Source organism: Eptatretus burgeri, chromosome 5 (genome assembly GCF_056783735.1).
Source record: "Eptatretus burgeri isolate ZD-2024b chromosome 5, Ebu_testis_v1, whole genome shotgun sequence".
In the NCBI taxonomy this organism is placed as follows: Eukaryota; Metazoa; Chordata; class Myxini; order Myxiniformes; family Myxinidae; genus Eptatretus; species Eptatretus burgeri.
This window is the reverse complement of record NC_140965.1, coordinates 13,525,835-13,553,005: the sequence shown is the minus strand read 5'-3', so window position 1 is coordinate 13,553,005 and position 27,171 is coordinate 13,525,835. Positions and strand designations below refer to the sequence as shown.

General features: G+C 44.5%; 1 protein-coding gene across 8 annotated transcripts in view; it reads right to left on the bottom strand.

The window, feature by feature from the left end:
• Positions 1–27,171, bottom strand: part of LOC147025870 (SH3 and multiple ankyrin repeat domains protein 2-like) — a 545,479-nt gene that overhangs the window by 200,192 nt on the left and 318,116 nt on the right. For all 8 annotated transcript variants that reach the window (XM_085880768.1, XM_085880767.1, XM_085880769.1 and 5 more), the window contains 2 exons: positions 21,647–21,729; positions 6,193–6,317 (listed from right to left, as the gene is read on the bottom strand). In XM_085880768.1, coding sequence (XP_085736894.1) covers positions 6,193–6,317; positions 21,647–21,729 — 208 coding nt within the window. The remainder of the gene's footprint in view (positions 1–6,192; positions 6,318–21,646; positions 21,730–27,171) is intronic.

Here is a 27,171-nt window from a genome sequence, read left to right as displayed (position 1 = left end):
GGATGTTGCCTGTGTTCCAGGCAGAGCACAGAACTACGTGCAACGACACGAGTACAGCAGTTCCACCAGCCTTGAGAGGTTCAGCATGGATGCCACAGATCCCAGGAGCTTTACCCCATTAAAACCAGTTCATCACAGCCTGTGCTTCCACAAACTAAGGTGGATCACAATTGATGGGAGGGTCAGAAATGGGAATAGCAACACCCCCAGCATCCAACTGGACAGCTGGTGGATCAGCCTGGTGCAGCCGCTCAAAGTAACCAGCCCAGCGTGCCTTGTTTTCGACTCCTCCGTCAAGAGCCTACCACCCTCCGCTCTAACTGCAGTACACTGAGGAATGGGCTTGGACGAACGCGATGTGTGAATTCCCCTGTAAGCGGGATGAGAATCATTTCACCACAGATGATGCTCTACCCCCTCACACATAGGCCTCCTTATCCACCCTTAGCGCACGGACAGTTTTAGGCCTCAGCTCTCTGAACATCTCAGCTCTGCCATTCAGCCTGGCCCTGTGACTCTGGTCAATGGTATGCAATGTCCCTTGAGACAAAATTATTCTTCGCTCCATGGTGATTTCCAAGACATCTGCCAGCAACATTAAGGTTGGTGGCACTCCACAACTCTTCAGGATTCTCCAAAGCACTCGGACCACCCCACCAAATCTCCAGTTAGGCTGTTCGCAAATTCCTCAGCTACCCTCTCTTCCTTGAGCTTGCCAACATCCAGCCGAGGCTGGGATGGTGCCATTCTCCCAGATTTAAGCTGCAACTTCAGAGTTGCTACAACAAGCCTGTGGTCGGTATTGAGGTACTGAGCACTCCGGTAGACCCTGCAGTTCTGGACCATCCTCCAGTGACCATCAAGGAGCACATGGTCAATCTCCTTTGCCGCACCACCAGTGTTGGAATACAAAGTCCAGCGATGAGCCTGAGGGCACTGAATCCATGAACCAGCCACCCTAAGTCCATCACTTCTTGCAAAGTCAAGGAACTTAGTGCTATTCTGGTTCACAGTTTCAGACCCATGGGGACAAACACATGTCTTATAACCATCCCTTTCAGTTCTAGTCAATGCATTGAAATCCCCCAAGACCAGAAGTGTATCTCGCCTGGGGCACTGATCAACCACAGACTTAAGCGTGGCATTGAATGCATCCTTCACAGTGCGATGACTCGCCTCAGTCGGTGCATCGACAGAGACCAGGGAAATGACAGCCAAGGAGTGACGAATCCTTCGTCTCATAATAAGCTCGTTGAACAGTGTTACTTCAGTTATCTTTGGAGTCAGCTTGTTGGACACAGCGACAGCAACTCTTTGGACAAAGTAACCATCAGAGTGACCAGGCCAATCGTAGGTGTAACCACCCACCATGATCTCACCACTATCCCGTCTCTGAACCTCAGAGAGTGCTACAATCCCAATGTCCAAATGCTTGAGGTCAGATGATAACAGACAGGTGATCATCCTCTCTTAGGGATAGGACATTCCAGGCACCCACCCGAAGGGACCACCTCAGGTTAACCTAAGGAGCCCACCCTCTGGTGCATGACACCTCAGTATCACCCCGACACACTACCGCAATCTGGCCTGGAAAGGTTACCCCGTGGTTTTCCTCCCATCAAAGAGTGGGCGTCCTGAAGGCTTTGCCCCAATCCCGTCATAATGGGAGCTACCCTCCGGAGGGCAGCTGCACAGGAGGTACTCCCACGGAGTGGGTTTTCAGATTTATTTGTCGTAGGATTTGCAGAATAAAGCGTTTTATGGTGGCCAGAGTGTAAATCCTGCCAGAACATCCTTACAAAAACAAGCTCATACGAGCTAAGATCCTCGTCCTGTAAATGATGACGTCATAAAAACGAATATGACGTCATTGTGATGTATCAGGTTTGCGATAAATTATCTGTGCTAATGCCCGGCTGGATTCCCAGAAACAAAATTCAAACAGCTTGCCTAGTTTCGGAGATCATTTTTTAGGCGATTTCCATTAGCGGAGATATTTTGACGTCATAACTTTTTTTCTCGCAGGAATTTTCAAAATCGGAGATGGTTACTGTCTGCGCAGAGTATTTCTACATATATATATATGCCAAGTTTCAGGAAGTTTCGATGAAAACTGGAGGCTGTGAAACAAAAAAGTCCACAAGGAGCAGATGAAGAACAACAACGTGAGTAAGACTTAGAGATCCTCCACGAGGATCTAAGAAGTTACCCAACTGCAGGAGGATGTCCACAGACAGTTTGGCACTGGATATGGATGGCCGTTTGCTCACAAGGAGCTCCTCCTCCCTTTGACAGGTTTTGCTTTTAATCCTGCTGTGTGTCTATATCCACACACCGTCCTCACCAAGAAACCTGGTGGGGGAGATGGTTTCGGCGCCGACAACCCGACCATGAAACAGATTAGTACAGGTTTACACTGCTTGTGGTACACTTTACAAATAGGCCACAATTGTGTGAAAAACATATCATTATACACACAACTCGTCATGCGGCTTAGCCTGGTCGCTAAACAAGCAGGGCACATGGGATTTGCAAAGGTTTTGTTGCAAGGCTGGGAGTTACCTTGATGCTGGTCAAAAGCCACAAAATTAAAAAATTTAACATTTCCTTGAAATAATTATTTGTGCTTTTTCATTTTTCGACAGTGTGAAAGATGCTTGAAGGAGCTTATACATGTAAATCAGGCTGGCAGGATGGCCTGGAGGTCCGCACACTCACCTCTAAGCTGTCCAGCCTGGGTTTGAATCCCAACCCAGGTATTAAGTCACCCGGTGTTTCACAGGCAGGGCGATTCATAAATGTGCGTTCCGCCCCTCGGATGGACCTCTCTCTTTTTTGAATACAGCCTTATGGCTGCTGGTTGCATCATTGGTTCGGGACACGGCTATGCCGCTGATGCAGTTCCCCCGTTACCAGTACACTGGCACTCATTTTGCCAACCTCGTAAGGTTGACAGGCTGAGTCAACCCCACGTGGCATTAATTCAGCGGCCAACGGGGCTCGAACTCAGGACCCTAGGATCCCAAGTCGGCCACCCTAACCACGAAGCCAACACCAGGCTTGGACGGACCTTAAAAACGGGAGTCCCTTTTGCCAGCATTAGTTGGTGGAGGTTAAAGACCCTACGGTATCCTTTGTGAAGAGTAGGCGAGCGATCGCCAGCACCATGAACAAATTCCTGCCCTAACTACTGCTGGGAAGGCCATGGCAAACTATCAGGTATAACTCTTGCTCAGGAAGCCGTATCAGCAGCACCGACGCTCGATGAAGAGTATGGTATATCAGAGAGAGCGAGAGCGAGAAACAACACATACAGGACAAGAATGTCGGTGTATTTTTACATGGGTTTACATAACATGGACATTGGTATATAACCGATAAATTAACAGTGCATGTGATTTGAACCCGGTTTCCCAGCATTATGAGCCATGTAAATGGATGGGAAAGCCAAGCAAGCATGGCCACGGTGATATAAGCCATAAATATTTTCAATTGAGGATCCGTATCTGCACTTTGTAACAGATCAATGAACTGCTCACCGTTAAAAAAAAAATAAAAAAATAAGGCTTTGTACAAATGTTTCAAAACACGAGGCCCATTTGACAGACAGCAATCTGCATACAGTCAAACAAACATCCATACTTCTTCAATTGACAACAAGTCTTTTTGTTTCGGCCAGCAAACAAGTCAATGTGCGATAAATCGGAGACGTGACGTCACTTTATGAAAAGCAGCAAATCTGAGACGCACACAAACAATTGGATTTTTATGACATGATAGAAGACACTGACTTGTACGGAAAGGGCCACATGCCTCAGGAAGATAAACCTTGTGCAGTTTGTACAGATATTATATTGAGGTTCAGCAACCATTTGATTTGCAGGCAGAGATTATGCGATTGCTGAATTATGCAGTTGGCGATGTGATCATTCCTATTACATCCTTGGATCGCCGATTCAGGCAAAACAGTGCGGTGTACAATTGAGCAAACTATGATGGCAAGCTCGCTGTGCAGACGAATTATAACAAAACCGGTTATCACGGGAACAATCATGGTTTTGCTTTCGAAATGCACAGCATTTCATGCACATGTTGCACAGCTTGGGTTGACAGGTTGACACAGCCTGTAAACGTGCTGCATCCAGAAGTGGACCAATAAGTTCATCCCTACTGTTTTGCCTCTTCCTATTGCTTTAGGTAGGTAAATGTCTGCTGCGTTTTGTACAGACGGACGCATCAACAAACTAGAACGGCACTCAGGAGAGGGCATACATCCATCAGGCTGAACACTTTAACTTTTGTATCCCAATGATAGGCTGGATCTGCATCTGGACCTGAACAAAAATCAAATCGGCTTGGTCATGTCAAACACCCAACCCGTCCACTACGTTTCGTCCGAATCAGTCCACAACGTTTTGAGACACCATGCTATATATCGTTTTCGGCCCTATCTCTCAATGGTGAAGAAAAACTTGAAACATTCTCGTATCTGGATCTGGATCGTCACGAAAATCAAATCAATTTGTCCTTGTCATACACCCAACCTGTCCACCAAGTTTTGTCCAAACCCATCAATAACGTTTTGAGATATCCTGCTCACGGACAGACAGACAGACAGACAGACAGAGAAACAGCGATGAACGCATAACGTCTGTTCACCTTTGGTGACGGAGGAAATAACAGCCCTCGTTCGCGCCAAAGAAAGGAGGGGTTAGTACATTTATATTCAGAAGAAGAAGAATGAAGGATAAAAAAAAAAATAAAGGCAAAAAACCTCTCTATTAGTTTGGCGGCTGTGGATTCCAATTATCTATTTTTTTAACACAAGATTCTGTTGAAAAATATGAAATAACAGTGGGAAGCCACATGAAACATGACGGCAAGACCGGCTCTGCTATGAATGAACGGGACTGAAGATGGAGTCCCGACGTATTAGCAAGGAGCCAGAAAAGAGATGTCTGCACGGAGATAATGGAATGAGAAACCTGCAGTAAAAGCTAATTAAATTGCCACGAAACACGGATATTACCACAAACCCAGATGGTCCGCACACACTGGCAGAGAGTGCTATGGACACTGAAAATACCCAGCACGTTCTGGAAGAGCCATCTTCGTCAACAAAAGAGACGGACTCCAAATTAGATTTTGCAAATCCATACAGACATAGGACACCAGAGGCAATCCGACTTTACACATTTACAACTTCCACCTGTCGTAAGCACTCCCCCCTTCCCCCTCCGCCCTCCAACACCTCTGCACAACAGTGGTCATCCCGTCACAGTTGGACAAGGCCGGCACATCTTTAAATGGCTGAGCCAACTTGTACATGCCCCAGATAAAAGGTCATTGGCTCGATGGGTTTCAAAAAGCGTCACGTGGAGTTCTCTCTTCCAGTCGCGACAGGGTGTGCCAGAGTCATGCTGGCAAAGGCAGCAGGGTGTACAGAAGTAAAGGTGCAAGAGACTGAGGGTGAAGGAATCACAGTCTTGAGGCCAATGGTCAATGCCCCATTTACACACATATAGGAAACTGGCCCATCATTTACTTACCTCCCCTTAAAGAGGCACTGTGATCTAATTTTCAGGAATTTAATCTGCTTGTTCAATGGGAATAAAGGTTCTATAATCCATCTGCGGTGAATCTGCATCACTGAGTTTGCAGATAATGACAGAAGTGGTGGTGTTGGTGGTCACCCACACTCTTTCCAGACGATCAGGGCAGTCACCACGATAAATCGAACATCTCTGTGGCCAAGAAAGAATCCTGGTCAGGTCGCCACCCTGTCACAGGGTGTCGGAATTTCTGCTGAGCAGCCATAGGAATTTGACCCACAGCAGTGAATGACATGTCGAGTAATTTCATGAAAATAAGGATAAGCACAATTTTGTGAATGGGTTGATGGTTGAAGTGGCTAAAAGCTTAACATTGCCCTCACAGTTGTGCATTGGAGTCTCATGGATGCTCAGCAAAATCTCGACACCCTGCGACAGAGTGGACACCTGTCATGGATTAATTTGAGCCACGGAAATGTTCACAACTTGTTGTGAGCAACCCAAAGCTCTGCAAAGAGGATGGGCTCGACAACTGCCCCCCCCCCAATCACCACAATTTTACTAACATGTTGTGTGGTTTGTCTGATTATTTGTGAGGGTGAGAGGGTAGAGGGTAGAGGGTAGTGATACGAGACCTCACCTCAATGAGAAAGTCACCGGTCTTAAGTCCAGCTTGTGCGGCCACCCCACCATCATCCACTGCCTCCAAATACTGCAGTGCAGGGAAGGCGGGTGTGGGGCTGAACTCCTCAATGGGAAGGTCGGCTGTGAACATTGGTCAAGGAGGGTGGGAAAGCAGAGAGAAAAAGAAAGGTGAGATCAAGAAGCTGTGGCCAAAACTGTTATGAGAAAGGACGAGTCTTTATAAGGATTGAATCTGCATTGGTGAAACAATAAGGACGAGTTTTAATGGAATGTTGATGGAGTTATCCCAACTGCAACGTTTTGGGCGTGAGCCATTCTTCAAAGTGAGTGCGGCTTTGTTCAACACTTCTGCTTTGAAGGTGGGCTTGCACCTCAAACGTTGAGCTCTACATTTCATTTCTCATGGATAGAATACCTCCGTCGCTGGTTAAGAACAATTGTGATGACAATGAGCTGGTGGTGGAGTACACAGGAACCATAATGTTCTCTGGATATTTGCAGTAGTTCAACCAACATTTTGCTCTTCCACACAGGACATGTCCTTTTCCCGACATTTTCGACAACACATGGCCCTTAATTGCATGTTCCCTGAAGTTTAAAGGACGGTTGTTCAAACACTTCGACCCATCATTTGTTGTCTTTCAGATTCAGACAATCAACATTTAACCAATCCAACACCACGGAGCGATACTACGCCACACAAGGAAGCAGAACACCATCGCTCATTTTCAAATAAAGCCTGGTGTTGGCTTAAAAGTTAGGGTGGCTGGATTAAGATATTAGGGTCTTGAGTTTGAGCCCCTATCATTCCGTTAAATAACACTAGGTGGTTTGACTCAGCCTGCCATCCTTCCGAGGTCAGCAAAATGAGTACCAGCTTACTGGAAACAGGGGGCACTGCATTATCGACGCAGCCATGCTCCCAGCAATGATGCAACCAGCAGCCATAGGCTGCATACAAAATAATAATGATTTGCAAATAAACAGAGTTTGGGCCTGTGATGAATATGAAAGAGAGCAAAGGGCAACAAGTATGCAAAGAATATTCTTACAACCTAATCAACTCAGCTCAAGATGACATCTCATCTCATGTTCTGCTGGTAATCAGAGTAAAAGGTTTGAAAGGTTATGAAGCCAAAGTTGGTGGAATCCAACTGAAACAATCTCACAACTGGGCTTGCTCCTCCTGCCTCTCTTACCTCTGCCCTCTTCATACCACCACAGGTCACACTCAAACCTAAAACACCTTTTTCAGACGTGCTCACCCATGCACACTCACAATATCTTCTTTTTTCATCAATTACGTTCCTCTCCAGGACATTGTGACTAATTCTTGTTATTCCTTAATGTATATGTCTACCAACCATCCAGCCACCCCCCGCCCCCGGTACCCTTTGATACTGTGTGAACCTGCTGTCCTTGGTCGTTTAGCTCCTCCATGAGCCTGTATCCATGCATAGAAAAGGTGAAAGAGCAGACCGTGTGGTTTTTCTATAAAAAAAATTAAATATCGAAAAACAGTTGAACATAAATAGCAAGATTTGCCTCCGTTTTCTTATCTCTGATCAAAGGGTGTGTGATGCTGGGACTCGAGATTCAAGTCCCATCTAATATCATGATTTGTCTACGACACCAATGTCCTTGTAATTTATGAAGCAATACAATGATATTTTAATATTCCTATCAATCACATGACACACATACAAGCTCCTCGAAAGAAAAATCGGTTGTGGAACTCAAACGTGCAAAAATCCAAATACCACAATGACAGATCTAAGAGCATGATGGCAACGGTATAAGCTACAGGCAGCAAAATTGACAAGTAGAGCATAGAGGTGTTGAACACACCAGATATGTCCAGAAAGACTGCTATGATCCCTTGTTAAGAGACTTAGGGTCAGCGTCCACTGATGAGAGTGCAGCAGCAGCATGTCCAGAGTTGAGTGACTAGAATGGAATCCAAACTAATGGTCAGGGATCAGACTTGATGTGAGTAGCAATGATGGATTCAATGACTCCTTGAAATTGGAAGCAAGTTTTCTGGTCTAGAGTCGAGAGGATGTTTTTCTTTTGTGAATGGGAGCGATGTCAATGGATTTCCAGGAATATGGGAGTTGGCCAAGGAAGAAGGGAAGGCCGACGAGCGCAGACAGAGGGAAACTAAGAGCAGCGGTGTAGGATTGTAGAACATGAGCAACGATGCCATCTGGGCCCACAGATAAAGCAGTGTTGAGGCCGCACAGAACTTTTGTGTTGCTCATCTAGCTATTATTCTACCACAGAGGTGCCGGGTGGAAAAATATCAACGCATCCCTTGGAACCTTAGCTTCTTCTTCTTATTTTCTCGTTCCATTATATCAGAAAGATGTTGTCATGCTATGTTATGTTTAGTCCGGCAAAGCATAAACGAGCAAGTTCCGAAACAGTAACCCGATGGACACAGCTCAGCAATGCCACACAAAGCCATTTTGTAATTTATTTTACTTTACAGGAGAAGCTCATGGGAAAGTAAGGTAGAACTGAGAGTGAAATAAAACATTGAAGGAATGAACAGTCAATAGGAGAGGGAGGAGGAGGGGGAGGAGGAGGAGGAGGAGGAGGAGGAGGAGGAGGAGGAGGAGGAGGAGGAGAAAACACTGAAACTAACAAGTAAGATGGTTGGGGTTAGGAGAGGTTAATGGGGGAGGGGGGGGGAGAAAGATCAAGGGTCAGGATGGGGCATGACACAAGGTGGCGGTGCACTGCTTGCTTGAAGTCTTCGAGGAAAGAGTGAGACACAGGACAGCCTTTGGAAGGTGGTATGATAGACGGGAGATGTGAGGAATAAGAGTTGAGGTATGCAGACAGTCTAGATCTCAACGATACTGCACTCGTAAAATTTTCAAAAAGACAGCTTCTTCTTCTTCTTCTTGCTATCATTTTGCATCAGGGAGCTATCATTTTGTTGGGGGTGCAACTACACCGCTGATGCTGTGCACTCGTACTCATTTTGCTGACCTCGGAAGGATGATAGGCTGAGTCAACCCCACCTGGTGTTAATTCAGCGGATAACGGGGCTCAAACTCAGGACCTTAAGATCCCAAGCCAGCCACCCCAACCAGTAAGTCAACACCAGGTTTCATAAAGACAGTGTCACCCGTTTATGTAAAGATACTGTTCGAATGAGTCACCGCAAATGATAATTTTAGTTAATAAGGATTATCCTCGGTGAGAATACATCGGTGCATCGGTTTGCTTCTGCTGGGGTTGTGTTTGACCCGAAGGCCATGCTACGTGATATGCGGTCACAGGATGTGAGAGAAACCGTTGCAATGCAATATGATGGCACAAATTTACATCGTGCTCTTCTTTTGAATAGATTGCAACAAAAGACACAGGATTTTTTTTTAATCATATTCTAGATGTGAGCAATTGGTTTACACACACAATTAGGTTTTTTTCTTCTTTCTCCTCTCTTCCCCTCATAAGGGTGAAGCTGAATGGCACCAAGCTTCTGCCCTGCCTTGACCACAATACTCCTCCACCGCCCTCTGTCCTCAGCCAACTCTCTCCATTCTCCAACCACCCCCACCTTACTGATAACCCTTCTCACACAATCCTCCCATCTCAACTATGGTCCACCTCTTTTCCTCCTACATCGGTCCCTCAATTATTATCCGCTCTCTTTCCCATTCTCTCTTCCTCCATCCGCACCACATGTCCAGCCCACTTTCACCAATCTCCCTATCAAGCTGATCTGCACACCAATTTCCTCTCTCAGTTCATCCATCCTCCTTATATCCACCCTCTTCACTCCCACAATCCTCCTGGCCCAGTTGTTCTTGCAGACCTGTAGCCTGTGTTGTAATTTTTCTGTCAGTGCCAGACTCCAGACAGTAAAGGTAGGGTGGTATTACATAAGACACCAGCACCTTCCCTTTCAATTCCCTTAATATTTTGCTGTCTGCCATCAATCATGTGCATTGACACTGTATCTTCCTCCACATTTATCCAATTATACATTTACGTATATTCAATTGCAATGATTTAAAAGATCGATTTCATATTTTGAACCAGAAACAGCACAAGAATGTTGAAAGCTTTTTGATCCCAGCACCTTGACAAGAAAAAAAAAACTGAGAAAAAGCCTCCTGGTGAGGGAAGTCAACCTGGTGGCCCTTGAGGCTAAAACTCTGCCCCGATTGCAACGTGCTCCAAAATTAACAAGGCGTACATGGCATGAGATCAAGCCTGGTGTTGGCGCAGTGGTTAGGGCAGTGGCTTGGGACCCAAAAGGTCCTGAGTTCAAGCCCCGTTGGGACACTGAATTAATATATATATATATATATATATATATATATATATATATATATATATATATATATATATATATATATATATATATATATATATATATATATATATATATATATATATATATATAAACCAAGTCGAAAACACCAGGGGGTTGACTCAGCCTGCCATCCTTCCGAGGTCGGCGAAATGAGTACCAGTTGTACTGGGCCCGGTGTATGCCCCGGTTAGAATAGGTGTACCATATCCCTGTGTGTCGTAAGAGGCGACCAGGGTTGCGTCAGGAAGGGCATCCGGCGTAAAAACCTATGCCAAATCATTATGCGGACAACAAAACGAATTTCCATACCGGATCGGTCGAGGCCCAGGTTACCAACGACCGCCACCGGTACGGGTGGTCAGCAGGGTACCAGTGGAAATTGTGCTACTGCTGGGCGAAGGAGGAGAAGGAGAAGGGGAAGGCGAGTCCGGAGGCAGTGGGAGAGGGGGAAGGGTAGAAGTGTGGAGGTGAGAGTTGGAACTCTGAATGTTGGGACGATGACTGGCAAAGGGCGAGAGTTGGCTGATATGATGGAGAGAAGAAAGGTGGACATACTGTGTGCACAAGAGACCAAGTGGATGGGGAGTAAGGCTCGGAGCATTGGAGGTGGTTTCAAACTGTTCTACCATGGTGTGGATGGGAGGAGAAATGGTGTCGGGATAATCCTGAAGGAAGATTATGTCAAGAGGGTATTGGAGGTGAGGAGAGTGTCTGACCGAGTGATGAGTGTGAAGTTGGAAATTGAAGGAGTGATGATGAATGTCATCAGTGCATATGCCCCACATCTGAGGTGTGAGATGGAGTATAAAGAAGATTTCTGGAGTGAGTTAGATGAAGTGGTGGAGAGTGTATCCAAGGATGAAAGAGTGGTGATTGGAGCAGATTTCAATGGGCATGTTGGGGAAGGGAATAAAGAGGATGAGGAGGTGATGGGTAGGTACAGTCTCAACAACAGAAATGTGGAAGGGCAAATGGTGGTAGAGTTTGCAAAAAGAATGGAAATGGCAGTGGTAAATACGTATTTCAAGAAGAAGGAGGAACACAGGGTGACATACAAGAGTGGAGGAAAGTGCACACAGGTGGATTACATCTTAAGTAGGAGATGCAACCTGAAAGAGATTAGTGACTGTAAGGTTGTGGCAGGGGAGAGTGTAGCTCGACAGCATCGATTGGTGGTCTGTAGGATGACTTTAGAGGTGAGGTTGAGGAAGAGAGTGAGGGCTGAACCAAGGACCAGATGGTGGAAGCTGAAGGAGGAAGACTGTTGCATGAAATTTAGGGAGGAGGTGAGACAGGCGTTGGATGGTGGTAAAGATGGGTGGGATGATTGGGCAACGACAGCAGAAGTTGTGAGGGAGATAGCTAGGAAGGTACTTGGTGTGACATCTGGACAAAGGAAGGAAGATAAGGAGACTTGGTGGTGGAATGAGGAAGTACAGGAAAGTATAAGGCAGAAGGGGTTGGCTAAAAAAGAAGTGGGATAGTCAGAGAGATGAAGAAAGTAGGCAGGAGTACAAGGAGTGGCAGCGAAAGGCAAAAAGAGAGGTGGCAAAGGCCAAGGAAAAGGCATATGACGAGCTGTATGAGAAGTTGGATACAAAAGAAGGGGAAAAGGATTTATACCGATTGGCAAGACAGAGGGACCGAGCTGGGAAGGATGTGCTGCAGGTAAGGGTGATAAAGGACGCAAATGGGAATGTGCTGACGAGCGAGGAGAGTGTGTTGAGAAGGTGGATGGAGTACTTTGAGGAGCTGATGAATGAAGAAAATGAGAGAGAGAGAAGGTTGGAAGAGATGGAGATAGTGAATCTGGAAGTGGGGTGGATCAGTAAGGATGAAGTGAGGACTGCTATGAAGAAGATGAAAAGTGGAAAGGCGGTTGGCCCAGATGGTATACCAGTGGAGGCATGGAAGTGCTTCGGAGAGATGGCAGTGGGGTTGTTAACCAGATTGTTTAATAAAGTCTTGGAAAGTGAGAGGATGCCAGAGCAGTGGAGATCAAGTTTACTGGTTCCGATTTTCAAGAATAAGGGTGATGTGCAGAGCTGTGGAAATTACAGAGGGATAAAGTTGTTAAGCCACACCATGAAGTTGTGGGAAAGAGTAGTGGAAGCTAGGTTGAGAGGAGAGGTGACGATCTGTGAGCAGCAATATGGGTTTATGCCAGGAAAGAGCACCACTGATGCAATGTTTGCTTTGAGAATGTTGATGGAGAAGTATAGGGAAGGCCAGAAGGAGTTACATTGTGTGTTTGTGGATTTCGAGAAAGCTTATGATAGGGTGCCAAGAGAGGAGTTGTGGCATTGTATGAGGAAGTCGGGAGTGGTGGAGAAGTACGTGAGGATCGTGCATGATATGTATGAGGACAGCGTGACAGCGGTGAGGTGTGCGGTAGGAATGACGGACCGGTTTCAGGTAAGAGTGGGATTGCACCAAGGATCCACTCTGAGCCCTTTCCTGTTTGCAATGGTGATGGACAGGTTGACAGACGAGATCAGACTGGAGTCCCCATGGACTATGATGTTCGCGGATGACATCATGATCTGTAGGGAGAGTAGGGAGCAGGCTGAGGCGAGCCTCGAGCGGTGGAGGTACGCACTGGAGAGAAGGGGAATGTTAGTCAGTAGGAGTAAGACGGAGTACATGTGCGTAAATGAGAGGGAGGGTGGTGGTATGGTGCGGTTGCAAGGAGTTGAGGTGGGGAAGGTGGATGGGTTTAAATACTCAGGATCAACTGTCCAAAGTAACGGATAGTGTGGGAGAGAAGTGAAAAAGAGAGTGCAGGCAGGATGGAGAAGGTGGAGAAGAGTTGCAGGAGTGATTTGTGACAGAAGGGTAGCTGCAAGAGTAAAGGGGAAAGTATATAAGACGGTAGTGAGACCAGCTATGTTGTATGGTTTGGAGGCGGTGGCACTAACAAAAAGACAGGAAGCGGAGCTGGAGGTGGCAGAGTTAAAGATGCTGCGATTTTCATTGGGAGTGACGAGGATGGATAGGATAAGATAAGAAATGAGTATATTAGAGGGACAGCGCAGGTAGGACGGTTTGGAGATAAAGTGAGAGAGGCGAGATTGAGATGGTTTGGACATGTGCACAGGAGGGAAGCGGAGTATATCGGGAGAAGGATGTTGAAGATGGAGCCGCCAGGCAGGAGGAGAAGAGGAAGGCCAAATAAGAGGTTCATGGATACAGTGAGGGCGGACATGCTGGTGGTTGGAGTGTCAATGGAAGATGTGGAGGATAGAGCGAAATGGAGACGGTTGATCCGCTGTGGCGACCCCTAACGGGAGCGAGCCGAAAGAGGAAGAAGATATGGCATGAGATCAGAAAGAGATGAAACATTTACCCCACTTTATTTTACATTGGGAGCATTAGTAACCAAAGTTCATTGGAAGGTCACGTTACTGCAACGAACCTCTGGGGCAATGCAAAAACAGCATGGCTTCAATTATAACAAAATGCGATGGGAAGGAAACAGAATTGAAGATGAAGCTTTTGATGAGGAATGGCATGCATAAGGCAAACATACGGTATATATATATATATATATATATATATATATATATATATATATATATATATATATATATATATATATATATATATATATATATATATATATATATATATATATATATATATATATATATATATATATATATATACGCACATATATACATACTTACGGTTGTGGGGGTAGATGGAATAATTTAATAGGGAACTTAGCATTGTGTAGAACTGCTTGGTCCGTGGACGAGTAGAAATCATCTCGATGTTACTAAGTTAGGGAATCTGTGAGCTGAAGTGTTACGTGTCACCACACGAGGGGTGGTGCGGTGTTAATTAGCCTCGGGAGTAAGAATAAGTTCCCCAGTATGTGATTGCCCTCTGTGGTTTTCCATGTTTCTATATTTCAAGCCAGGCAATAAAGGTGGGAAACATATCCCTAAAACCACAACAAACGGGCAGAAAGCCCTGCCTTCCCGGGTTTGGTGCGTGCAGGCCATACACACACCTCCACACCCTGGAGGCAGAGGATTGCGAGACGCGAGATGAAAGACGCCTGAAGAAGAAGAGGGCGTGGGAGACTTCCGACTGCATGGGACGGGAGAGCGGCAGAGCGCACACATGCACGAGGCAGCTGGAGATTTTTGAAGAGGATTGGAGTTGGCTTGCGCACTCTTGGAAAGAGGAAGGCTGGCACATTTTGAGAGGCATCGGACTCAGTAGGCTTGTGCATTTTTAGCCGTGATTAGAGTGGAGGCACGAGGTGCAGTCACGACAAATGGACCACGAGCCTCGTGTATATCATAAGCCGTTACACTGGGGCTTTGAGCCTTTATGTGGAGTGCTGCTCGTGGATTGTCTGGCGTATGTCTGCCCAGCTATGAGAGAAGTGACGGCGCCATTTGCGCGCGACTGCATGTGCGAATAAAAGCGCCTCCATTCCAAGTTCCACAAGGATCGGCTCTGGGCCAAGCAGAGTAAAGCAAAATAGTTTGTAAGTACGGTTTTTCTTTATATTTTGTTTCCCTGTTGTCCATATTTGAGTCTGTGTGCGAGGCCTCGACTGTAGGATATATTTATTTCACAATATTATCATTTCCTTTTGAATTATCGGTGTTTGTAAATATTTGTTATATTTTCATTAAATGTGTTCATTTTGAAGAAACTGTATTCGTGTAATTGTAGTGGGTTTGAGCATAAACCTGCTGTGCATCCGTTTCATTCCCCGTGCTCCTCCACCCATACGCCATTGCTCTCTGCCATGCCTTTCGAGCACATGTTAAAATCTCCGAGGATCAACGTGTCCGCCTCCTATTAATAAGGAACTGCTCGGCCGCCGAGGGCTGTCGGTGTTAACCGTCCATCATCACAAATTGAGTCGGGGGTAACCTGGGCCGGCCACCCCCGCGACAATATCTACATATATGTATGTATATATATATACACATATATATATATATATATATATATATATATATATACATATATATATATATATATATATATATATATATATATATATATATATATATATATATATATATATATATATATATATATATATATATATATATATATACACACACGTATATGGTAATGTGTGTGTGTATATATATGTATATGTCAGTGTGACTTCTCCATAACTCCGAAACGATAAAACCGAACAGCCTGAAACTATGTATGCATACTAAGAAAACTCCAAGGAAGTGCGAGAGTGAAAATTGGGTGTTTGGGTTAATTAAAACACCCCTTTTGAAGATAATTTAGGGGGTGCTCATAACAAAAAAGAACAACAAAATAAGCCTTACCAAGGTGGTGGCACATCATCTTGGTCAGCCCCTTTGTGGTTGCTGGAGTCTTCGCTGCCATTTTGTTCGGCCTATTCAAGCACGCCTCGATTTGGAAACACGATCTACCCTCACGGACTGATTAAAGTATATAATCGAAATATGTCAGATTTGAGAATGGGATCTGGTGAACAAAATAAGTGTCGAAATCTGGAATGAAATCCAAAAATTTTAACAAATTAGAGATTTTTTACAACTTTGTGCATTTATTTAAGCATTCGGTGCTTAACTTTTTCTCCTGTTCGGACGATTATATCGAGTAAAGAAAAAAATATGGAATGTGCAGCAAGTGTAAAATAATTGAGTGAAATGCCGTGCTTCATAACCTACTTTTGCAATCCATGAGGGCACAGTCCATGGAGGTCCTTTTTTTTCCGGCAATTACATAATGCAGTTTGCCGTTTAGGTTTTGGGCGATTTGCTAACATTACAAAATATTAACACAAATCTATACTAATAAAAGGTAGTGTGTGTGTGCGTGTGCGTGTCACCCTCCCTCCCACAGTGAATAGCAATGTTTGGTGAGGTGTCACTCTCCCCACCTCACCCGACTGTCTGTCTGCTCGCCCGTCCCTCCCTCTCTCTCTCGTGAAGCGATGGGGTGTGTGTGTGTGTGTGTGTGTGTGTGTGTGTGTGTGTGTGTGTGTGTGTGTGTGTGTGTGTGTGTATGTATATATATATATATATATATATATATATATATATATATATATATATATATATATACATACAGGGGGCTGCAAAAGTAGGTATACAGTAAGGAATGTACTTTTCATTACTGTATACCTACTTTTGCAGCCCCTGTATGTATATATATATATATATATATATATATATATATATGTATATATATATATATATATGTATATATATATATATGTATATATGTATATATATATATATATATATATATATATATATATATATATATATATATATATATATATATTGTACATGTACATGGAATTTGAGAAGTGTCTGAGAGTCTGTGCATTCCTAAACTTCTGGATGGAGTGTAGAAATCTTATGGTTGTATTAGGGGCGTGCACGAGAAGCTTTCAGATTCTTTTTTTCATAGCCGGCAGCGTCTGAAGGAAGGGGATGTCAATGTGTATCAGATAGTGCTACTCCTGGTGTGAGGGGGTATTACAAGTCAAACTGGAACAGCAATCTGTGGAGCACATACCTCAACCAGGCTGAACATTATACGTTTTGTATCCCACTGATAGGCCGGATCTGGATCTGAATCAAAATCAAATCGGCTTGTTCGAGTCACCTTACCAACGAATCCACCAATTTTTGTCATAACACATTCACAACCTTTTGAGATATCGTGCTATATATCATTTTTGGACCGATCTCTCAATTGTGAAGAATCACTTAATTATCCAGCTGGAGATATCCTGCTCACAGACAAACAGACAGGTGTGAAAACGTAACCTCCGTTCAACTTCGATGTCAGAGGTAATAAAATATCCCTGATCCATTGGATGAAAAATGGAAATCATAGAAGTGGGGGCGTTATCATACTAAATATGTTCGACTTCTATGCACAACTGAATTGGTGGACAGAACGAGTTCAAAACTGCTGGTCGTACTCGGGGTGCAGTGCAGCTAAAAATAAAGAAATAAATCTTAATTCTCAGGGGTTCAGGGTGGGAGGAGGACCCAAATTTTCTCAATGTAAATGTGTATATTCTCATACCATCTGGTGGAAGGATTCTTAGAAATCAAATCATAAAAGTTTTGGCATTAACAAGTCTAATCCTGGGGAAATTGTCCCATCCTTACGGACGTGTTCTTTGCTGGTAATAAAATAATTTCAGTATAGATCCAGAAGATACTTTCACCATCTTCTCCGTGATGTGGAGTCCACCAGTCACCCTCGACGTTTGAGCTGCATTAGTTCAAATCATCACAAGCAATCACAGAATGACATCAATGGAACGTTTGATCAAGTTGTACGGTGGTCCAGGACATGGTCCTGGCATAGTCATTTCAGAAAAATCCTCAACTCATTTCCAGAAAGCCAGTAACTAAAGTGATGTTGATGAAATGTTAGGGGTGGATTAAGAATATATTTCATGACCAATGCTCATCTGGTGAGTACCCTCCTAAGAGGCAAATGCTGTTTTATATGAAAAACAAGAAAAAGAGCAATCAGAGATTTCAGACCCTCACCAGGACTTGTTTTGTGTGGTGTAATGTGTGTGGTGCTTGTGTACTGGTGTGTTATGAAATTAGTAAGAGGCATAACTAGAACTACCACTTTATAACTGCTGGCAGTGATAACTGGGCAGCAAGACGTCCCGCTTTGATTGGACACTTGAACCTGACCCACGATGTACATTATTCAATTGAATTTAGAATGGGATTAAAATTAATTCAATTCAAATCAAGTGGAAGATAAAATAGGTACAGTCCTGCATTGGAGTCATCAGAAGAAACCCAACCAAGCATAAAAGCAAAGATGAAGTAATCAGGAAGAACCTGGATAAGATTCACATTTCAGCTGCTACTCCTCTACCATCCAACCCATCCAAGCACAGCCAAGTGAGCCTTTTTTCAAAAAAACACAAAACAAGAAATCAAAAAGAACCCAGATCAATTTTTTTTAAATAATCATGGTTGCCAGATCATGTGTCTGATCAGGTTGAAATTTAAAACATGTATTCTCCATCACTGCAAGATCATAATTGTGGAGTTTCACATCGATAGATAAAGTGGTTCAAGAGAAACATTTTCTTTGAGATTTTTGCTCAATCCAATACGGCTGACAGACCATGTGACATCAAATATTCGTGAATACCCTGGTATCCACATGGCTTGGGGAATATTTGCGTGAAATTTCCCCTCGATCTGTCCAGCTGTTCCGGAGAAGATTTTTCATGGGTTTTAGGGCAAATCCAAGACAGCTGCCAAACCATGTGACCCATGATGTGGTGATACGTGTAAAGTTTCGCCTCGATCTGTTCAGCCACTTCTGAGGTTTTTGAAGGGCTTTTTTTTGTTTTTTTTTAAAGCAATATGGCTGCAGAACCATGTGGCTGATGGCGTCAACAATTTTTTTCTGTGGACCATTTGATCCCAAGATGAACCTCAAAAATTTTCACACTGATCAGATGGAGCATTCTACTTATGCAATTATTTCATAATTAAGGCATCTATGACCTCATTAAAAAAAAAAAATCACACTTATTCCCCGTGAGGAGTACTTTATATGTGCCAAGTTTCAATTTTTTTTTCCTTGGTGCGGTTTCAGAGATACAGAGGTACAAAGTTTTTCCGTTTTTCCAACATGGCCCCCACACCACATGATGTATGATGTTAAAATTACCAATAAAACATTCCCATGAGTAGTCGCTCCCTTGGTGAAAATTTCGTCTAAATCCGACAAGCGGTTGAGGAGAAAAAACACTAAAGTTCTGTGCGGACAAACATAAAAATAAACCAATGTCACCCGCAGGGTGACCCGTATCTTGCCAAAAGGTGACCACGTGTGACTTCTTTCAGGTCACACTGAGGTGAACAGAGCTGCTATCCACCAGGAGCGACTCCTTGAGGAATGTCTGCCTACGAGAGATTCCGATGAGAATCGTTCCACAGAGTAACCATGAAAAATATGCGTTTGACTCATAACGTCACCAAATGACATCATAATGTCTCAAGCTTGACATATCTAGAAAGCACTCATCGAGGTGTTCAATTTGAGGTACTACACGATATGGTTCCTAAAACTTGAAAATTTGACCTTGGGGTCAAATATGTTTGACCTTAGGCACTAACCATGAAGGTCAAGGCCAATCGCCACCAAAAATTAATCAGCTGAGCGCCAGACCATGAACTATATTCCCATGAAGTTTGAAGACGATCCGATCAAAATTACTCAAAAAATAAGGGTTTCGTTGACTCCCCTGATTTGCGACAAAGTGATCTTGACCTTTGACCATGACCTTCAAAATTTTATGCGCTGAAAGGGACCTCTCTAGGCCTCTGATATGCGAAGTTACAAAAATTTCCAATGATAACTGTGCTCTGCAGAATTTTTTTTATACGTGATTACAGACAAACAAACAAACAAACAAACAAAAAAAAAATACAAGCTGACTAACATATCTTGCAAAAACTTCGTTTTGGCAAGATAACAAGACAAATGGAGCCCAAATACAAATAACTGGAAGGGCACTCGGTCGAGTTCCACACAATGGTGCCATACCTTCACCACGTAATGCCTGATCCACGAGAACATAATCGGGCCCAATACATTTTAAAATATGCGACATATCATTTTTGGCCCTATCTCTCAATGGTGAAGAATCACTTTGAAAATTAAATAATTCTCGTATCCAAATCCAGATTTGGATCTTCACCAAAATCGAATACATTCTTCCTTGTGACACACTCAACGTGTCCACCAAGTTTCATCCAAATCCGTCGACAACTTTTTGAGATATTGTGCTATATATTGTTTTTGGCCCCACCATCTCTCAATGGTGAAGAATCACTTAAAAAAAAAATTTATTAGCCAGATCCAGAATTGGATCGACACCAAAACCTAATCAGTTCATTCTTGTCACACACCCAGCCTGTCCACAAAATTTCATCTGGATACGTCCACAACTTTTTTGAGATATCCTGTGCACAAACAAACAGACAAAAAACCAGATAAACAGACAGAAAGGGGTGAAAACATAACCTCCTTCACCTTCGGTGGCGGAGGTAAAGATGAAGAAAGTAAAAAAGAATCAGATTATTCGACGCGTGCTATAAATTTGAAATGACGTACAATACCACACAAACCTCCCACTTCTTGCCCTGAAAAACCTAGACCCACACTTTATATTGGGTTGGTGAATGTGGTGCAAGCCAGATGAGCAGACTTGTTCCTTGTATAGTGGCCACCTGAACATGGCAAAACACCGATTTAATGCAACCACATACACTGCATCGATTTGCAAATGGACAGCATAATTCAAATTACAAATGAATGACAAAAAGTAGTTAAAGCAACTTTGGTTGTGGTGCATTTGTGCATGAAGTCTTGCTCTGGCCTATTGCTTCCCAGAACAAGCGGGCATGACTGTACGTGCTTCTCAATATTGGCACAGATCCACCAGTTACATGAGGGCCTCAATGATCTGTGAGCAGGAATTACTACGAGCCATTAGAGATGAAAACACCTCCCAACAACTGACCGCCATCACAGGTTAAAAACTAGAATGACACACGGTAGAGCGCATGCTTCCGCCAGGTTGCACAACAGTTCAGATTTTGTATCCCACTGATGGGCTGGATTTCGTCCAAACTTTAAACAAAAACCTAATGAGCTTGTTCTTATCACCTATCCAACTCATTCAAGTTTTGTAATCATCCATCTATAACTTTTGAAATATCGTGCGATATATCGTTGTTAACCCCATTTCTCAATGTTGAAGAATCACTTAAAAATTCTCGTATCTGGATTTGGATCTTCACCAAAACCGAATCAATTCGGCCTTTTCACACACCCAACGTGTCCACCAAATTTCATCCGACTCCCTCCTTAACTTTTTGAGATATCTTGCTCAGATAAATAGGGGTGAAAACGTAACCTCCGTCCACCCTCAGTGGTGGAGGTAAAATGAGACAGGAAATGTCGGGGTTTGAAAACTAAATATCCAACTGCGAAATGAAGTTTGGTAAGAGCAAGCTCGCCAAGGGTATACAAAAATCAAACAGGCAAGCTTCATTTACATGCAACACATGAATAGTGATAAAGGCACCTTTGGCTCCGCGAAGGATGAATCCGAAACCTTCGTTGTCCTTTTTCTGGAGCACCACACTCTTCTCCTCCACCAGGTAATCACTGGAAAATGACGACAGGCAGCGATTTACTGGAGAACATTCCAGACACTGTGAAGGCACTTGGTACTGCCATCAACGTTTCAATTTACCGATCACTTATCATGAACAAAAATAAATAAATAAATGAATCGTGAAAAGAACCTTCCAGAAATCGTTCATTCAGTAACTCGTGTTTATAATGTCATTTCTCAATTGGTTAGCAAGTTTGATAAGAGCTGCAGCCTGCAGTGATCAATGTAAGATCCTCATGACTGGATTCTTCGTCAGCCGTGTGGGATCCTTTAAGTCAGGGGTCTCCAACCTTTTTGGGTGGAGGGCCACAAAACCAAAGTGGTGAGCAAAACCAAGGCTAAATTCTGAAAAAAAAAAAAAAATATATATATATATATATATATATATATATATATATATATATATATATAATTAATATGTGGAAATTTCAACAAAATTAATGCTGAATATATTTTTCTTGCCAACGAATATGATAAATGAATAATCGTGTTAAAAACACATGTAATATGAATCAAAATCATAATAAAAATTACAGAACGCTTTGATCATTGACCTGACAAATTGGCAGTATCGCGGGCCGCATTGTAATGTAAACTTAATATGGCACCGCGGGCTGCATAAATCCGTCTAAGGGGCCGCATGTGGCCCGCGGGCCGCAGGTTGGAGACCCCCTGCTTTAAGTTGTGGTGTCCTCCAGTCGGATTTTTTACTTATCTGCACCGAAAATAACAGGTCATCTGTACCAATGAGCACCACAATTAAACGAGGAAGCAAATGTTGACTTAAAGTACAACAGAGTCAGACATTCTATCCTTAGCATGTTCACCAAACTGACAATTTTAGGAATCGAGCATTGACGCGCTAAATCTGGACGAGATCAATCTGCATGAGCGAATGGCAGTCACATTATACAGGGTGTTTCAAAAGTCCGGAATGATAGGAAATGTATTTTATTTATTTAATTTTGAAATGATGCCTTTAAGGTGGATAGGATGTCATGGACCGAAAGAATGCCCCCCACCCCCCGCTCCTTACGTAGTCCGGAGTTGACGCCACTTAACTTTTTCTTTGGGACACCTGAAAGCAGTGGTTTATACCATGAGACCACGCACTATTGAAGATCTAGAGTTGATATGTGTGTGCATATCAGTGGCTCACAATTTTAGCAATTATTATAACAAAAATAAAATAAAATAAATATCACGATGATTCGGGCCTTTTGAAGCACGCTGCCCATCTAGCGAGAACACCTCAAGTCCAAAATGACCGACAAAGGCTCCATGAAGTGTCAGGCCCTTCCATGACGGTGACAGGGGTAAGAATCAGCACAAGGTGACAGCAAACAGAGAAACAAGCTCAAATATTTTTGGCCTGACAATCCACTATCTGGACATACACAAACTCCTGAAAAATATTCCCCCTGCGGCATTGCACCACCGCTTATCTTCCTTCTCTTACATGAAACGTGCCCCGTCACAGGCCTCGGTACAAGCAATGCCCACAATTGGCTTGTCTGGTCGGCTGGTCCGAGTACACAACTCTAGACTCTGGCATCCCAGGTTCAAATCCAAACATTGTGCTGGTTTGTCAACAGTTTATATATTATGATGTCATGGAGAATGACTACGGAAACTTAATCCTACTGCTATTACTATTACTTCTTCAATGGGTCCAACTATTCTCGTCTTGTGGGGTCGGCCGGAGGTGTTTGGGCCAAGACTTTCACAGACAGACGGGCCAAGAGCAACGTTTGACCAAAGGTGAATTGGACAGGAATTTGGAATTCGTTCCGGGTACCATTGAAAACTCTCCTATTGCTCTCCAAGGATGCCGTGGGATCTTTAACATCCACCAATTAACGAGCGCAGATGAGTCACCCGACCACTAAGCGGGAGAAAAGTTGTCCCAATGTTCGTATTTGTCTGCATGATCACCGTTGTACTAAATGTACATTTCAAAATGTATCCATCCTCTTCGGGACAGATTCAAAGGATTTTGAGCAGGATGTCGCTGAAAGCTCGGGTAACAAAATCCTCGAGGTCCTGCATCATTAGGGTGCATACCAGTGTCGAGAAACTTACGGTCAGTCAACCACAAAACATGATCATAAAGATCCGGACAACGGGTCATCCGTGGCATTGCAGAACCACTCCCAATCAATCGATCCAGCAATTCATTGTCAAGGTATCCCTTCACATTCACCACTGACCATCGTAGATAAGCTCCGCCAAGAGCCTTTCACAGTTTAAAATATAAAATAAATAGGTCAGGTCAGGTATGGGAGCATGCGCCAGAGCAGCGCGTCACTGAGTCCACTTTCCACCGGAACTCCAGGGGCCTCCGTCTGGCCATCCCCCAGGCAAATGCCTGGCCAATCCCCATCTCCTTGAGATGCTGATCAACCTGCTGCAACCACAAGGCACGTGGTAGGTCCATTGGCCTCCTCCACTCAGGAGACTCCCTCGCTGAGCGAATCTGGTGAGCAGGATCAGAATCAGGAAAACGAGCCACATGTCCATACAGCCGCAGCTGATGCTCACGGACTATGCAGGTAACAAATCTCATTTGAGTCTCTCTCAGCAACCGCTCGTTGGACACAAAGTCCGACCAGCGAGAGCCAAGGATTCTCCGAAGAGACATGGTACCAAAGGAAATACGTCTCCGTCTCAGATCCTTGGTCAGAGTCTATGTCTCACATCCATAGAGCAAGACTGGAAGCACCAAGGACCTGAAGACTCGGACTTTTGTCCTCCCACACAGCTACCGGCAGCGCCACACCCCATGATCCAGTGAATCCATGACTCTCCAGGCCCGACCCAGACGTCTATTGACCTCTGACTCACAGCCAGCAGAGACATGAATATCACTGCCAATGCAAGTGAATCTCTCCACAACCTCAACATACTCACCACAAACAGGCAAATACAAGACAGCAGCATCCAAGATGTCATTGAAAGCCTGGATCTTAGTTTTGACCCAGGAAACCCATAATCCCAGCGGCTCAGACTCCTCATTTAGCACCTCAAAGACCCCGAAAGTATATCCAGTCTCCGCAAAGATGACTGCATCATCTGCGAAATCAAGGTCAGAGATCTTGACATTCCCAAACGATGCACCTCAGCTTGATCTCTCCGACATCCTCCCTAGAATCCAGTCCATACAAGTGCTGAAAAGTGTGGGTGCCAGTACACATCCCTGACAAACTCCAGTAACAACTGGAAACAAGTCGGAGATGTCACCACCACATCTCACAGCACTGTCAGTACCAGAGTAGAGTTCAGACATCAGATCGATCAGTTTTGGTGGCACCACACGAAGACCAAGAATCCTCCAGAGGGCATCCCGATTCACTGAATCGAACGCTTTACAGAGATCAACATAGGCTGTAAGCAGCCCCTGCTAAAACTCTCGTCTGCGTTCGGTGAGGACCCGAAAGGCAGGGATACGGTCAATCGTTGACCTCTTTGGTGTAAAGCCTGACTGCTCTGGACGCTGGTGCTCAAGCAGATGGTGGCGAAACCCATGAAGAATTATCCAATCAAAGACCTTGCCCGGCACTGAGAGCAGTGCCACCCCTCGGTAGTTGTTGCAATCTTGGCGATCACCCTTCCCTTTCCAGAGAGGGACAACAAGGCCCCGCTTCCAGTCAGTTGGGATGATGCCTGTGTTCCAGGCAGAGCACAAACTTCATGCAACGACATGACTGCAGCATTTCGACCAGCGTTGAGAAGTTCAGCATGGATGCCACAGATCCCTGGAGCTTTACCCATTTCAACCGGTTCACCGCAGCCTGTGTTTCCACAAGTGAAAGTGGACCACAGTTGATTCGAGGGTCTGCAACAGGGATTGCAACACACCTGACATCCAACTCGACAGCTGGTGGATCAGCCTGGTACAACCGCTCAAATAACCGGCCCAGCGGGCCTTCACTTCAGACTCCTCTGTCAAGAGCCTACCACCCTCTGCTCTAACTGCAGTACACCGAGGGACGGGCTTGGAGGAACGCAATGCACAAATTCCCTTGTAAGCAGGACGAGAATCACTTGACCACAGGTGATGCTATACCCCCTCACAGATTCCTCGCACATAGACCTCCTTGTCCACCCTTAGCGCACGTACAGTTTTACGCCTCAGCTCCCTGAACAGCTCAGCTCTGCAGGGCCAGGCTGGATGCGTATCTAGAAGCGTATCTCGTCTGGGGCACTGAACAACCACAGACTCGAGCGTGGCGTAGAATGAGTCTTTCACAGTGAGGTCACTTGCCTCAGTTGGTGCATAAACAGAGACCAGGGAAATGACACCGAAGAAGTGACGAATCCTTAGTCTCATAATACGCTTGATTATCAATGGAGTCAGTCATGTTGAGGTTGTTACCTCAATTATTATCAATGGAGTCAGCTTATTGGATACAGCTACAGCAACTCCTTGGGAATGGTAAGCATCAGAGCGACCAGACAAATAGTAGGTGTCACCACCCACCATGATCTCGCCGCAATCCGGTCTCAGAACCTCAGAGAGAGCTGCAATACCGATGTCCAAACGCTTGAGCTCAGATGATAACAGACAGGTTATCATCCTCTCTTAGGGATAGGACATTCCAGGCACCCACCCAAAGGGACTGCCTCAGGTTAACCCAAGGAGACTGCCGTCTGGTGGACGACCCCTCAGCACCACTCCGACACACTCTCCCACAATCTGACCTGGGATTGTTACCCCGTGGTTTAACTTCTGTCAAAGTTTGGGGGTCCTGAAGGCTTTGCCCGAATCCCGTCATCCGGTGAGCTGCCCTGCGAAGGGAAGCTGCACAGGACATACTCCCACGGAGTGGGTTTTCAGATTTCTTTGCATTTTTGTGTTTTGCGGAATGAAGGGTTTTACGGTGGCCAGAGTGGAAATCCTGCCACCAACCTCCGAATAAGAAGTGACCCAACTGCAGGAGGACGTCTGCAGACACAGTTGGGCACTAGTTATGGATGGCCGTTGGCTCACAACGAGCTCCTCCGCCCTTTGACAGGTTTTGTTTTTAATCCTGCTGAGTATCCATATCCAAACACCCTCCTCACCAAAAAACCTGGTGGGGGAGACGGTTTAGTTGCTGACAACCCGACCATGGAACAGGTTAGTACAGGTTTACATGATACCTGTAGCAGGTCACATATAATCTGGCCTGACTAAAAATAAATCGACATAGCCATTGTATAAAATTATTTATATTATTTATAACATAAATAGACACTGTAAAATGTATTCGGCATGATATTTCAAGGCGGTACGCACACTTGCATCCAAGTGATCTAACCGAGGTGCAAATCCCAATCCAGCTACAAACTTCCATCGTGGTGTTTGACAGGCGGGGCGACATCATCATCATCATCAAGGTCTGTGCCATTCCTCGGACGGACGTCAAATGGGCGTACCGTGTACCGGCGTT